Below are 15,723 nucleotides of genomic sequence, written 5' to 3' on the forward strand. Positions count from 1 at the left end.
GTCACTGAATGGTTTGATGAGCATGAAAACAATGTAAGCCATATGCTGTGTCCGTCTGTCACCAGATCTCAACCCAATTGAACACTTATGGAAGATTCTGGAGCAGAGCCTGAGACAGCATTTTCCACCACCATCAACAAAACACCAAATTATGGAATTTCTCATGGAAGAATGGTGTTGCATCCCTCAGAGTTCCAGATACTTGTAGAATTTATACCAAGGTACACTGAAGCTGTTCTGGCCAAACACCCTATTAAGACACTTTATATTGGCATTTCCTTTATTTTTGCAGTTACCTGTAATTACAGGGAGGACCTGGTCCAAGATCAGCAATCCTAGTCTGAGAAGCTATGTGAATACAAGCCCAGGGCTCAGGCTACAAACACAAACCAATATATACGGCAAAGAACACATGAACCAGAACATGTCACGTGCCTTTTCCAGCCTGGCTCGTATTTCCTGATGTGTGATCTCATCCAGGGCCACAAGAGCAGAAAGACCACAGATCATGTCAAACGTTCTCCTGGACAGGAAGTGGGGTCATATCTCACCACTCAGACACTGATCATGCTCCCCACCAGCCTGTACATTATCCCACGCTAAAACATGGTACAAGTTAATACCACTATATTAAAATATTATCCATATTTTCTTTTGGGGGGGGGGGGGGGGGGGGTTACTATGGATAGCGCATAAGATGCCACATAGCTATGTAGTAATATACCATATAGGACCTTATAGTTCACTCTGCTAGGACTACACTGAAAGTGATACAACAGGACAGAGTTCTAGGACTAGATAGAAAGTGTCATATTTGAACATATAAACAGTGCGATCTTACAAAAGAAGCAATTTACCATTGTAGTCCAATACTACACTTTTGCAGTGGTCTGGCCCCTGTAACAAACAACAGTCTCGGGTGGCTGCCATCAACAGCTGAAGGAACTCCTGTGTTTGACCATGTTGGTCGACTCACATTGAACCTCTGAGGTTGAATCGTTTCCAGCTGAATGCCTTGGTGGCAGAGCGGAGTACGTCCTTTCGTAAAATAATCAGGGTGTTCTCTTCCATGTTCTCCGGATGGGACACCTGGGAGGCCAAGGCAGACAGCAGTACCTGTAGGTGAACCTACGATAAAAACAGAAAAAATGATGACATGATACGGAGACACATCGTTTGGAGGATAGAGGCTGTGGAAATGTAACAGCCCACTGGGCAAAGGCTACTTGGAGCTCTGTTCTCCAAGCGGGACGAGAAAGGCAAGTAAGATTTACACAAAATTCCTGATTAATTTAACGCTAACACGCTTTAGGTTAACTATATATGGAAATGATGCACAACTGAGTCAACGTTTCAACAAAGTTGTTTCCAAAGGGAACTGTTTTTTTCAGTCGGACCAGTTTCCTGTCCGTCAGTGAAAATAGTCCGACTGTAATTGTTTCAGGGTTCAGTGTAAAGCTGGAGAAGTGTATATATACACAAAACATTGGCTACTTAGAGAGCGTTGATCTATGGTGCTCAAAGTACATGAACGTACTTACCCTGGACCTGCACATTCCGCTAGTTTATGAAAACACGGTCGCCTTATCAATTTATAACCATGAACTTCAGAATAGTACTTATTTTGTGCCTCTCCGCTCTGTCTTGCATCGCAGGTAAGGTACATTCACTGATGCTAATCAACTTTTTCTGCACAATTAAATAATACAGCAGATACAGCTTCACAACTGTACATCTTTGACTCTGCAGACGATGAAGGAATGGTGCAAATTCCAGGAGGAAAGATGACGATGGGGACGAACTCAGCCGACGGCAGGGATGGAGAATCACCCACAAAAGAAGTGACAGTCGATCCATTCAGAATCGATAAATATCCCGTCACTAATTCTGACTTCAGGTAACTTACTTTGATACAGCGATGATAATACTTCCCAGTAAGCAACATTACGTTGAAAGGATGTATAAAAAAACGTATTTTTCAGACGTTGAAGTTGGGTTAATTTTAAGTATTGAACAAACGGTGAAAATATGTATTTTCTGGACGTTGAAAAAACATTTTTTTTTCCCCCCGGACATTGATATCAGGTTCATTTTCGGTTCTGTCTTTTTTTGGTAATTGATACTGTGGCCAAACTTCAACTGCACATACATTCTCAAGGAAGTAAGGATTATATCACAATGATAATGTTTTTATCCATTTAATATAGGAAGGAGGAACCAATGGAAGATTGCAACATAGAATATGTATTATTGCTCCCATCTGTCACATGGACATATGTTAGCTTTTTAAAAAAGCATTAAAATGGACAATGATGATGTTCAAATTAGTCCAACCTACAGAATAAACCGACAGACTACTTTAACTACAATAACATTCTCAGTAATGTTTTTTCTTGTCTTGTTAGGACTGTGATACTGTATGTTGCTGTTGAATGCTCTGGATGCGTCTGCTGGATGACCAAAATATACATTTAAACATTCACAAGGCCGCGGGGCCCGACGGATTACCAGTGTACTAAGAGCATGCGCGGACCAACTGGCAAGTGTCTTCACTGACATTTTCAACCTCTCCCTGACCGAGTCTGTAATACCTACTTGTTTCAAGCAGACCACCATAGTCCCTGTGCCCAAGTAACCTGCCTAAATGATTACCGCCCCGTAGCACTCACATTGTCAGCCATGAAATGCTTTGAAAGGCTGGTCATGGCTCACATCAACACCATCATCCCGGAAACCCTAGACCCACTCCAATTCGCATACAGCCCCAACACATCCACAGATGACGCAATCTCACTGGACTTCCTGACGGGCCGCACCCAGGTGGTAAGGGTAGGCAGCAACACATCTGCCATGCTGATCCTCAACACGGGGGCCCCTTAGGGGTGCATGTTCAGTCCCCTCCTGTTCTCTCTGTTCACCCACAACTGCGTGGCCAAGCACGATTCCAACACCGTAATTAAGTTTGCTGGCGACACAACAGTGGTAGGCCTGATCACCGACAACAATGAGACAGCCTATAGGGAGGAGGTCAGAGACCTGGCAGTGTGGTGTCAGGACAACAACGTCTCCCTCAACGTGAGCAAGACAAAGGAGCTGATCGTGGACTACAGGAAAAGGAGGGCCAAACACGCCACCATTCACATCGATGGGGCTGTAGTTGAGCGGGTTGAGAGTTTCAAGTTCCTTGGTGTCCATATTACCAACAAACTGTCATGGTCCAAACACAGCAAGACAGTTGTGAAGAGGGCACGACAACACCTTTTCTCCCTCAGGAGACCCAGAACCACAAAAAGTTCTACAGCTGCACCATTGAGAGCATCCTGACCGGTTGCACCACCGCCTGTTATGGCAACTGCTCGGCCTCCGACCATAAGGCACTGCAGAGGGTAGAGTGTACGGCCCAGTACATCACTGGGGCCAAGCTTCCTACTATCCAGTGTCACATCTGCTCCTGCTACGCCCTCCAGTGCTCATCCGGTGTCTCCTTGACCTGCCGCCACTCCCCCAGTGCTCTCTCCCTCTCTCTGTGTGTGTGTGTGTGTGTGTGTGTGTGTGTGTGTGTGTGTGTGTGTGTGTGTGTGTGTGTGTGTGTGTGTGTGTGATTGTGTGGGCGGAGACAGATGTGCTGGAGCCAGAGCAGATCCCCACCAGCTGCAACCTGTTCCATAATCAAGACCTCTACAAATACTCAGTCCTGCCTCTTCCACACTGCCAGATCAGAATCTCTGCTCAGTCAGTCCATGTTTTTAGCCGTTTGTTCCTGTTGTGCCTGTTTTCCCTTGCCTGACGCTGTTTTCCTCTCCGCTACAGTTCTGCCCACTCTGGTCCCTGTCTCCAGTCCGACTTCTCGTCAGTCATGCTGCTCTGTCCTGGATTCCCCACTCAACGCTCCCTTGGATTCCCCTTCGGACCTGCTTACCCAGTACCAATACCTCTCACTTCAGCCTCAGTCTCCGCACCTCGTTTCCGGCAACCCGCCCGAGCTTACCCTGGCCTGCACCCAATCTTCCCCCCGTGTTTCAATAAATACCGTGGTTACCTCATCCCAGTCTCCTCATCTGAGTCTGTTCTTGGGTTCACTTGTTCCGCTCCACGTGACATCCAGAACCTTTATACTAGGCTTTGTCAGAGGAAGGCCCAAAAAATTGTCAAAGACTCCAGTCACCCATGTCATAGACTGTTCTCTCTGCTATGGCACGGCAAGCGGTACTGGAGCACTAAGTCTAGGACCAAAAGGCTCCTTAACAGCTTCTAATCCCAAGCCATAAGACTGCTGAACAATTAATCAAATGGCCACCGGACTATTTACAGTGACCCCCCCTTGTTTTTACTTGCTGCTAGACGGTGTTTATTATCTATGCATAGTCACTTTACACCTACCTACATGCACAAATTACCTAACCTGTTCCGCCGCACATTGACTTGATACACGTACCCCCTGTATATAGGCTCATTTATTTTATTGTGTTACTTTTTATTACATTTTTTTACTATGTCTTGAACTGCATTGTTGGTTAGGGGCTTGTAAGTAGTATTTCACGGTAAGGTATGAAATACTACTTACACGGTACCTGTTGTATTCCGCGCATGTGACACAAGCTTTTGATTTGATGTGTTGCACAAGTTTGAACAGCACAGTAAAGTATGGCACAATAGAGCACAGAGTACATTATGGTACAGTTTAATTTAGTAGAGTACAGTATGGTTTAGTTCAGTAGAGAACAGAGTAAACTTGACTTTTCTTTACTGTGCTGTACTTTACTCTACTTTTCTTGACTGTACTGTAATGTACTATACTTTTCTGTGCTCTACTGTACTGTGCTGTCCAAACTTTTGAAAAATAATGTATGTCTATGTTTGGGCCAAATCGAGGCCGGTCCGGACCGGGCCAAATCGAGGGCGGGCCGGAACAGACCAAATCTGAACCAAACATAGACGTCTATGAATGGTTCAGATTTGGTCTGGCCCGGACCAAAAATCGACGTCCGTGGACGTTGAAATTGAGACATGTCCGCACCAAGACGGCCAAAAGACATTGGCATCAGTCTATGCTTGGTCGGTTTGTATGTGTGTACACTAGTTGACACTGGAAACTGAGAATATTGAAGTGGTTTATTGTCTTCATCCCAGGGAGTTTGTCAGGGCACAGAAATACAAGACTGAAGCGGAGACCTTCGGCTGGAGTTTTGTGTTCCAGGACTTTGTGTCTGAAGAGCTGAAGAGCAAAGTGACAGAGAAAATAGAGGTGTGTTGAAAGTCACTTCTGCATTTCATATCAAACATCTCTCACACTGATAGGTGATAGGTAAGTAGTTTTTTGGGGGTTTTTTTCCCTTCGAATTGTGATAATGATTAACTCTCCTTTCCCCCCTGAAGTCAGCACCTTGGTGGATGCCAGTCGAGCGGGTGTTTTGGAGGCAGGTAATGAAGTAATTTTTTTGTTTTTCCCATCCACGCTCTGTCTCATAGTGCTTCACCATTCCATACTGGATATTAATCACTTCCTGTATGTATTACCCCTTTGATTATTCTACCACCTATATCCATCTTCTGTTACTCCTCTCTTGATGTTGATACCCATCCCTTCCTCATTGGTTCTCTCCTTTTGATTCTGTTTTTCCTCTACTGATTCTTTCACCTCCTGAATGTCTTACCATGTCCCTGCCCCCCTGTACCTATATCTGGACTACCTGACTCCTCTCCATGTGTTTGTCCAGCCTGCAGGTCCTGGTTCTGGGATCCGGGAGCGTCTGGACTCCCCAGTGGTCCAGGTGAGCTGGAACGATGCCCAGGCCTTCTGCAGCTGGAGGGGGAGGAGGCTGCCCAGCGAGGAGGAGTGGGAGTGGGCCGCGCGTGGGGGCCTGCAGGGTGAGTGGGGCTCGTTAACATAAAATAAAAAATTGTAGTGGGATTTTCTTTATTACAATGCCTGCTGGGGTGGATCTCCACAAAGAATAAGCCACATATCTCACCATAGAATAAGAACCCATGGAAATAGAATTCAAAGTCTTGTTAAGTGTTTTTTATTAAGCTTCAAATTAATAGCCATTCATGTACAGTGGGGGGAAAAGTATTTGATCCCCTGCTGATTTTGTACGTTTGCCCACTGACAAAGAAATTATCAGTCTATAATTTTAATGGTAGGTTTATATGAACAGTGAGAGTAAGAATAACAACAAAAATATCCAGAAAAACGCATGTCAAAAATGTTATAAATTGATTTGCATTTTAATGAGGGAAATAAGTATTTGACCCCCTCTCAATCAGAAAGATTTCTGGCTCCCAGGTGTCTTTTATACAGGTAACGAGCTGAGATTAGGAGCAAACGCTTAAAGTGAGTGCTCCTAACCACAGCTTGTTACCTGTATAAAAGACACCTGTCCACAGAAGCAATCAATCAATCAGATTCCAAACTCTCCACCATGGACATGACCAAAGAGCTCTCCAAGGATGTCAGGGACAAGATTGTAGACCTACACAAGGCTGGAATGGGCTACAAGACCATCGCCAAGCAGCTTGGTGAGAAGGTGACAACATTTGGTGCGATTATTTGCAAATGGAAGAAACACAAAATAACTGTCAATATCTCTCGGCCTGGGGCTCCATGCAAGATCTCACCTCGTGGAGTTGCAATGATCATGAGAACGGTAAGGAATCAGCCCAGAACTACACGGGAGGATCTTGTCAATGATCTCAAGGCAGCTGGGACCAGTGTCACCAAGAAAACAATTGGTAACACACTACGCCGTGAAGGACTGAAATCCTGCAGCGCCCGCAAGGTCCCCCTGCTCAAGAATGCATATATATGCCGTCTGAAGTTTGCCAATGAACATCTGAATGACTCAGAGGACAACTGGTGAAAGTGTTGTGGTCAGATGAGACCAAAATGGAGCTCTTTGACATCAACTCAACTCGCTGTGTTTGGAGGAGGAGGAATGCTGCCTATGACCCCAAGAACACCATCTCCACCGTCAAACATGGAGGTGGAAACATTATGCTTTGGGGGTGTTTTTCTGCTAAGGGGACAGGACAACTTCACTGCATCAAAGGGACGATGGACGGGGCCATGTACCGTCAAATCTTGGGTGAGAACCTCCTTCCCTCAGCCAGGGCATTGAAAATGGGTCGTGGATGGGTATTCCAGCATGACAATGACCCAAAACACACAGCCAAGGCAACGAAGGAGTGGCTTAAGAACAAGCATATTAAGGTCCTGGAGTGGCCTAGCCAGTCTCCAGACCTTAATCCCATAGAAAATCTGTGGAGGGAGCTGAAGGTTCGAGTTGCCAAACGTCAGCTTCGAAACCTTAATGACTTGGAGAAGATCTGCAAAGAGGAGTGGGATAAAATCCCTCCTGAGATGTGTGCAAACCTGGTGGCCAACTACAAGAAACGTCTGACCTCTGTGATTGCCAACAAGGGTTTTGCCACCAAGTACTAAGTAATGTTTTGCAGAGGGGTCAAATACTTATTTCCTTCATTAAAATGCAAATCATTTTATAACATTTTTGACATGTGTTTTCTGGATTTTTGTTGTTGTTATTCTGTCTCTCACTGTTCAAATAAACCTACTATTAAAATTATAGTCTGATCATTTCTTTGTAAGTGGGCAAATGTACAAAATCAGCAGGGGATCAAATACTTTTTCCCCCCACTGTATAACAGCCCTCCTCCATTCCATGTTGATAACAGAACCCCTTCTTCCCTCCAGGTAGAACGTATCCCTGGGGAAACAAATTCCAGTCCAAACGCTCCAACCTGTGGCAGGTCAGACCAATGACATCACATTCACCATCCTGAAATGAACATTCTAACGTTCTTCTGAACTTTCTCAGTAATTCTGTAAAAATATATTTTGGTTCCCGTGTTCTAAAGCCAAAGTTAAAACTTACATAACCTACATCCTTCACAAGTTTCCATGTTAGGATTTGCTCAGAAATATTTTATTCATGATTTATAAAGTGTTTACAATTAGTATCCCTTGTACTGTTGACTTAAATCATCAGCAAGGTTACATCACATAGCAGTAAAGGTCGTTATCAATAAAACGTCACAATAAGGTGCAGAGTGTTTGATTTGCCTGCTGGGGGACAAGGAGACTCGCAGCTCTGCAAAAACCATTGAAAATTGTGTGCAATTTTCATTGTTAAATAAATGTTAATTATTTGGTTGCAATATTATCACCTCTTGAAGCACTGAGTCAGAACTACAGATGTCAGATTATTCCATGCAAAACAATTGCTCACATTTAGATCTATCATCAGAGTTATAGCCTACAGCAAGTAACTGCATGCTTTTCATCAGTACAAATAAATTCATCATGTAATTTCAGATACGTGAGGGTAGCCTCACGATACCTTTCATGGCCACCATTAATTGGATATTTGAGTGATATAAAAAGTCAACTATACCTGAAAAGTATGAGTGGTTTAGGTTAATTTCCCATCATTTGTGGGCTCTGCCTATCAAGCAGATTTGAAATAAAATATCCCAGAAATGTTCCATATGCACAAAAAGATGATTTCTCTCAAACTTTGTGCACAAATTTGTTTACATCCCTGTTAGTGAGAATTTCTCCTTTGCCAAGATAATCCATCCACCTGACAAGTGTGGCATATCAAGAAGCTGATTAAACTGCACGATCATTACACAGGTGTACCTTGTGCTGTGGACAATAAAATACCATTGTAAAATGTGCAGTTTTGTCACACAACACAGTGCCACAGATGTCTCAAGTTTTGAGGGAGTGTACAATTGGCATGCTGACAGCAGGAATGTCCACCAGTGCTATTTCCAGAGAATTGCATGTTCATTTCTCTACCATAAGCCACCTGCCTCAATGTCGTTTTAGAGAATGTGGCAGTACGTCCAACCGGAAACACAACTGCAGACCACGTGTATGGCGTTGTGTGGGCGAGCGGTTTGCTAATGTCAACGTTGTGAACAGAGTGCCCCATTGTGACAGGTGGGGTTATGATATGGGCAGGCATACGCTAAGGACAACGAACACAATTGCATTTTATCGATGGCAATTTGAATGCATAGAGATACCATGACGGATCCTGAGGCCCATTGACGTGCCATTCATCCGCCGCCATCACCTCATGTTTCAGCAACCTCATGTTTCGCAACGATCTGTACACAATTCCTGGAAGCTGAAAATGACCCAGTTCTTCCATGGCCTGCATACTCACCAGACATGTCACCCATTGAGCATGTTTGGGATGCTCTGGATCGACAGTGTGTTCCAGTTCTCGCCAATATCCAGGAACTTTGCACAACCATTGAAAAGGACAACATTCCACAGACAATCAAGGGCCTGATCAACTCTATGTGAAGGAGATGTGTCGCGCTGCATGAGGTAAATGGTGGTCACACCAGATACTGACAGGTTTTCACGCCCCTACCTTTTTTTTTATGTATCTGTGACCAACAGATGCATACCTGTATTCCCAGTAATGTGAAATCCATAGATTAGGGCCAAATTAATTGATTTCAATTGACTGATTTCCTTTTATATATGCATGCATACATACATACATACATACATACATACATACATACATACATACATACATACATACATACAGTGGGGGGAAAAAGTATTTGATCCCCTGCTGATTTTCTACGTTTGCCCACTGACAAAGAAAGGATCAGTCTATAATTTTAATGGTAGGTCTATTTGAACAGTGAGAGACAGAATAACAACAAAAGAATCCTGAAAAACGCATGTCATAAATGTTATGAATTGATTTGCATTTTGATGAGGGAAATAAGTATTTTACCCCCTCTCAATCAGAAAGATTTCTGGCTCCCAGGTGTCTTTTATACAGGTAACGAGCTGAGATTAGGAGCACACTCTTAAAGGGAGTGCTCCTAACCGCAGCTTGTTACCTGTAAAGAAGATACCTGGCCACAGAAGCAATCAATCAATCAGATTCCAAACTCTCCACCATGGCCAAGACCAAAGAGCTCTCCAAGGATGTCAGGGACACGATTGTAGACCTACACAAGGCTGGAATGGGCTACAAGACCATCGCCAAGCAGCTTGGTGAGAAGGTGACAACATTTGGTGCGATTATTCGCAAATGGAAGAAATACAAAAGAACTGTCAATATCCCTCGGCCTGGGGCTCCATGCAAGATCTCACCTCGTGGAGTTGCAATGATCATGAGAACGGTGAGGAATCAGCCCAGAACTACACGGGAGGATCTTGTCAATGATCTCAAGGCAGCTGGGACCAGTGTCACCAAGAAAACAATTAGTAACACACTACGCCGTGAAGGACTGAAATCCTGCAGCGCCCGCAAGGTCCCCCTGCTCAAGAATACATATACATGCCCGTCTGAAGTTTGCCAATGAACATCTGAATGACTCGGAGGACAACTGGTGAAAGTGTTGTGGTCAGATGAGACCAAAATGGAGCTCTTTGACATCAACTCGCCGTGTTTGGAGGAGGAGGAATGCTGCCTATGACCCCAAGAACACCATCCCCACCGTCAAACATGGAGGTGGAAACATTATGCTTTGGGGGTGTTTTTCTGCTAAGGGGACAGGACAACTTCACTGCGTCAAAGGGACGATGGACGGGGCCATGTACCGTCAAATCTTGGGTGAGAACCTCCTTCCCTCAGCCAGGGCATTGAAAATGGGTCGTGGATGGGTATTCCAGCATGACAATGACCCAAAACACACAGCCAAGGCAACGAAGGAGAGGCTCAAGAAGAAGCACATTAAGGTCCTGGAGTGGCCTAGCCAGTCTCCAGACCTTAATCCCATAGAAAATCTGTGGAGGGAGCTGAAGGTTTGAGTTCCCAAACGTCAGCCTCGAAACCTTAATGACTTGGAGAAGATCTGCAAAGAGGAGTGGGACAAAATCCCTCCTGAGATGTGTGCAAAACTGGTGGCCAACTACAAGAAACGTCTGACCTCTGTGATTGCCAACAAGGGTTTTGCCACCAAGTACTAAGTCATGTTTTGCAGAGGGGTCAAATACTTATTTCCCTCATTAAAATGCAAATCATTTTATAACATTTTTGACATGCGTTTTTCTGGAATTTTTGTTGTTGTTATTCTGTCTCTCACTGTTCAAATAAACCTACTATTAAAATTGTAGACTGATCATTTCTTTGTAAGTGGGCAAACGTACAAAATCAGCAGGGGATCAAACACTTTTTTTTCCCCCTGTGTGTGTGTGTATTACCTTTATTTAACTAGGAAAGTCAGTTAAGAACATTCTGATTTACAATGACGACCTACCCAGGCCAAACCCAGACTATGCTTGGCCGATTGTGAGCCGCCCTTTGGGACTCCCAATTACTGCCGGATGTGATGCAGTGTCGCATCTTGTACTGAGATGCAGTCTCTTAGACCACTGCGCCACTATATGAACTGTAACTCAGTAAAATTGTTGCGTTTGTTTTTGTTCAGTATAGATGGCTATATCCAAATATTGTTTGATTTGCTTGTCATCTATAGTGGTGATGACAGCAGTCCGACTAACAACTTTACTAGGATGAGGACTTGCCCATGTCAAGCTCTTTCCAAAAGCCTAATCTTTGATGAAGCAAGCTAAATGACCCATGTTGTTTGCTTAGCTAGCATGCCAAATGGATCTCACAACCCTCACGTATCTGAAAATACACGATCAACTGATGTTTACTGTTTGCTGTAGAACTCTGATAGAGATAAATATGGAATAATCGGAAATGTGTAGTTCTGACTATGCTCTTCGTGTGACATTAAAATGCCCATGAAAATGTCCATGAAAAAAAAAATTGGTGGGACTTGCTTTAACTCATTACAAGTATTTCTGTAGTAGTGGAAGAAGTTTAAAATCTTTTACTTAAGCCAAGGAGTAAAATTATGTAAAATAATTGGTCTGATTACTTTGATAGACTACACTATCAACCTTATTATTTTGGAATGTGGGGCAGTTAGATCACATATTTCATCACAAATAACTACACTCAGACTAGCCTACTACACTTTTATACAGTCTCCTACTGGAATACCACAGTATATGGAAAATGTGATAGAGTATAGACGACAAGGAGGCATTGTTGAAGTTACCCTTTTAAGTTGTTGTCTAGGACGAGTTGTTGAGAAAAGTGGTCAAGGTAGCAGATTAGTGTCAAAAGTAATTGTGTCATGCTTAGAATGTGCTCCCCCATTGTTAAAAATTGAAAGTTCTGAAAAGTTGTATGGCAGTTAATTCAATAGTGGGAATTAGCTAAATTAGAGCTGTACTTCTTGATTGGTAGTAGATATTTCTGTTCTTATTTCAGATTTGAATAGCAGAGAAGTAGACCAAGGTGTCATACCCTTTACGTTTGTCTACGTTGTTGAGAAAAGTGGTCAAGATAGCTGATTTGTGTGATGCTTAGAATGTGCTTGTAAATTGTTATAAATTGAAAGTTCTGAAAAGTTCCATAGCAGTTAATCGTTGATGTGGTTACTAAAACAGCTGTAACTCTAGATTGGCACTAGATATTTCTGTTCTTATTTCAGATTTGAAGAGCAGAGAAGTAGACCAAGGTGTCATACCCTACTGAAGTTTTATTCTAAAGTGTTGGGAAAGTGGTCAAAATAGCAGTTGTTTGAGAAAATTAAGACAAAGTTGTTGATGCGGTTACTAAAACAGCTATATTGTTAGATCTGCACAAAATATTTCTGTTCCAGATTTGAATAACAGAAAAGTAGACGAAGATGTCATAACCTCTAACTTTTTGTCTAACTTGTTCGGAAAGTGGTCAAAATGTCAGTTGTTTATAAAAAGTTATGGAAAATGTTGTTGATGCGGTCACTTATACAGCTGTAACGTTTGATCGGAACCAGATAATTCAGTTCTTATTTCAGATTTGAATAGTAGAGAAGTAAAGAAAGATGTCATACCCTCTAACTTGTGTTTAGCAAAGTGGTCAAAGTTACTGATTTGTTGCATTTTACAGTGAATGGAAGTTGGAAGTGATGATGTCACAATGGGGAGCTTTTTTCAAAAGTAAAATTAAAGTGAATGATGATGGACAAAAAGAATGACAAAAAAATGTAGTTTTAAAAGTATAAATAAATAATATAAATAATATCCAAAAGTTGTATGCAACCACACTATTCCAGTCTGCACATGGTTAAGTTTGAATGGCATTACTATCTTAAACGGTGTAAGAGGAGTAGCGTGCAGAATAATAATAAGAAGTATGATGAAGATTTAAAGTTGGGACTTTTTGACAATTCCCACTTAAATAGTTAGCCTATAACATTTATTTAACAATCCCTTGAAAACGGCATGTAGTTGTCAATGGTTTTAGTGGAGCTAGGGGGTCTCCTTGCCCCTCAGCATCCAAATCCAACACTATTGTGACGTTATATTGATTACGACCTGTTATAAATGAGACATTACATTATTATCCTGATGTGTTTTGTATGTGTGTTTCAGGGCCTGTTCCCTGATGGAGACACAGCAGAGGACGGTTACCATGGTATCGCCCCTGTCACTGCTTTCCCTCCTCAGAACAGTTTTGGTAAATATCCCATTATACAGCCTTCCACCCAGCTTAGCAACGGGAGAATCACCATTTTCTTGATCCATATCCAATTCTTTCAGATCTACATAGGAGTAGTGTATAGGAGTAGTGGCCAGGAGTAGTGTATAGGGAGTAGTGGCCAGGAGTAGTGTATAGGGAGTAGTGGCCAGGAGTAGTGTATAGGGAGTAGTGGCCAGGGGTAGTGCATAGGGAGTAGTTGCCAGAGTAGTGTATAGGAGTAGTGACAGCGCAATGATTCTGCCTGGACTGCCGTTTTGAAGGACAAAAGTCATGTAGGTGTGACTCCACTGACATAGGACAATGGGCCAGGGGTCCATTTAGAATTGGTCATCAATTTGTCTCTCTGTCCCCTCCCTCAGGACTGTATGACATGATGGGAAATGCATGGGAGTGGACATCTACACCCTTCCCTGGAGGACGACCAATGTTCGTGTTGCGTGGTGGTTCCTGGATCGACACGGAAGATGGATCAGCCAATCACAAGGCTCGAATCACGACCAGGCGAGTGACCGTTTAGGATGCGAAGCTTGCCCAGTAGGCATACGACGTGATAAAGACGTATTTTACTGGTTGAAATCTCGTCGGGACGTCTTATGCCCCCATTGCATGTAATATACTAGCAACATTACAATTATTAAAACATTTGAGTAATTATCTTTTCCAGCAGGGTTTGCATGATTCAGCTTGGCAAACAACAGCTGGCAGAGCGCACCAAAGCGGGTTAGGGTCTTGTGGCATACTGTATCCAGTCAACACGCTGGGCTCGGGCCTAATCCGAGACTCGGCATGGACTCGGACTCAAGGGGATTCATGCAGGCCGAGCTCTTCCCGACTCCGTCAGAATCATATTACCCCCGAGCTCCAGCTAATGGTACCCGGGCCGAGTCCACTTCAGTTTATCCGGCCCAATTAACTTTTTCAGAAGTACGGCGATTTGAGGTTTCTATTCGACAGGTGTTGAAACAACAGTTTAAAAAAATTAAGAAATGTGATATATTTCACCCCAAGTCATGGAAAGGGAAAGGGGGATACCTAGTCAGTTGTCCAACTGAATGTATTCAATTGAAATGTGTCTTCCGCATTTAACCCAACCCCTCTGAATCAGAGAGGTGCGGGGAGCTGCCTTAATCAACCTCCACATCATCGGCGCCCAGGGAGAAGTTGTTGGGGGGTTAACTGCCTTGCTCAGGGGCAGATTTTTACCTTGTCGGCTTGGGTTTCGATCCAGTAACCTTTCGGTTTTCAATGCATAGAATGAGGGTTTGAGGATCAGTTGCTGTTACTTTACTTGGAAAGTGTGGGTGTTGAAATGGGACTGTGTTTTTTGTTCCTGTCTTTTCTACAGGATGGGGAATACTCCGGACTCGGCTTCTGATAACCTGGGCTTCAGGTGTGCTGCCAGGAAGGACAAAACGGAGCTGTAGGGACCAATAACCGAAGACGATAAAAGTTATGCCACAAGGGAGAGCAAGATAGAAACCAGTTATTGGTACTATGCAGTGACCATAGCATTTAGTAAAATTAAGACTGAGACAGTGGTGATGATGTTGATAATGTGCAGGAACAATTTTCTCCTGTGGAGACCTGGGCTCAAATCAATCTGCTTAACCTATGTGTCTTTTTCTACAAACTACTGTAATACAATGAGTAATAAACAAGATTTTACATCAAGATGTTGTAAAATGTACTTACTTACACACACTTTTCACACTTTGTCATTGTGTACTAAGAATATGAGACCAAATACTAAACTTTTGACAACTTAAATATTCATAAGTGAATTTGTCCCAATACTTTTGGTCCCCTAAAATGGGGGGACTATATGTAAAAAGTGCTGTAATTTCTAAACGGTTTACCCGATATGGATGAAAATACCCTCAAGTTAAAGCTCACAGTCTGCACTTTAACCTCCATAGTCATTGTATCATTTCAAATCTAAAGTGCTGGAGTACAGAGCCAAAACAACAACAATAATGTGTCACTGTCCCAATGCTTTTGCAGCTCACTGTAAGTGAAGACACAGAATGTAGGACTGAACCCAGCTGTAGGGCAATTCCATGGTAACAGAGTGATGCCGACACTAAGATTGTTCACTTTAAAATGTATGAAACAAACCATACAACTCTATGCATAAGGACTACTTTTAACCATTTGCAATCATAGGGTTCTTAGAACACTC

The 15,723-nt window shown here is 43.1% G+C and overlaps 2 protein-coding genes across 10 annotated transcripts in view; one reads left to right on the forward strand and one right to left on the reverse strand.

Moving 5' to 3' along the window:
- The window catches only part of LOC106563769 (uncharacterized), a 4,741-nt gene extending 3,360 nt beyond the window's left edge, over positions 1-1,381 (reverse strand). For 3 of the 8 annotated variants that reach the window (XR_014379477.1, XM_014129617.3, XM_014129615.3), the window contains exons 1-2: positions 977-1,108; positions 436-523 (exon numbers count right to left, since the gene is read on the reverse strand). Coding sequence is in view for 2 of the 8 variants with exons in the window: in XM_014129617.3 (XP_013985092.1) it covers positions 436-523; positions 977-1,071 (183 nt within the window). In the remaining 6 variants the exon portion in view is untranslated. Of the gene's footprint in view, positions 1-435; positions 600-857 lie in introns of all 8 variants that reach the window. The other 5 variants (XR_014379479.1, XR_014379478.1, XR_014379480.1 and 2 more) reach the window with 5 other exon arrangements.
- On the forward strand, positions 1,382-15,215 carry sumf2 (sulfatase modifying factor 2). 2 transcript variants are annotated; one of them, XM_014129611.3, is made up of 9 exons: positions 1,382-1,655; positions 1,750-1,897; positions 5,131-5,245; positions 5,377-5,421; positions 5,718-5,868; positions 7,712-7,767; positions 13,436-13,520; positions 13,904-14,045; positions 14,890-15,215. In XM_014129611.3, the coding sequence occupies exons 1-9, from the start codon at positions 1,568-1,570 to the stop codon at positions 14,966-14,968; spliced, it is 909 nt and encodes a 302-aa protein (XP_013985086.1). In that variant the 5' UTR covers positions 1,382-1,567; the 3' UTR covers positions 14,969-15,215. The 2 variants fall into 2 exon arrangements, with proteins under 2 accessions (XP_013985086.1, NP_001135212.1); NM_001141740.1 differs by having other exon boundaries at positions 1,434-1,655; positions 13,904-15,215.
- Positions 15,216-15,723: the final 508 nt, after the last annotated feature.

This window comes from Salmo salar, chromosome 11 (assembly GCF_965601325.2).
Source record: "Salmo salar chromosome 11, fSalSal1, whole genome shotgun sequence".
Taxonomy (NCBI): domain Eukaryota; kingdom Metazoa; phylum Chordata; class Actinopteri; order Salmoniformes; family Salmonidae; genus Salmo; species Salmo salar.

Excerpts from the sequence above, each read along its gene's own strand:
- sumf2 (XM_014129611.3), top strand. The coding sequence starts at position 1,568 with ATGAAAACACGGTCGCCTTATCAATTTATAACCATGAACTTCAGAATA. Across the intron at positions 13,521-13,903 it reads CCCTCCTCAGAACAGTTTTG|GACTGTATGACATGATGGGA; the intron begins GTAAATATCCCA and ends CCCCTCCCTCAG. Across the intron at positions 14,046-14,889 it reads AAGGCTCGAATCACGACCAG|GATGGGGAATACTCCGGACT; the intron begins GCGAGTGACCGT and ends TCTTTTCTACAG.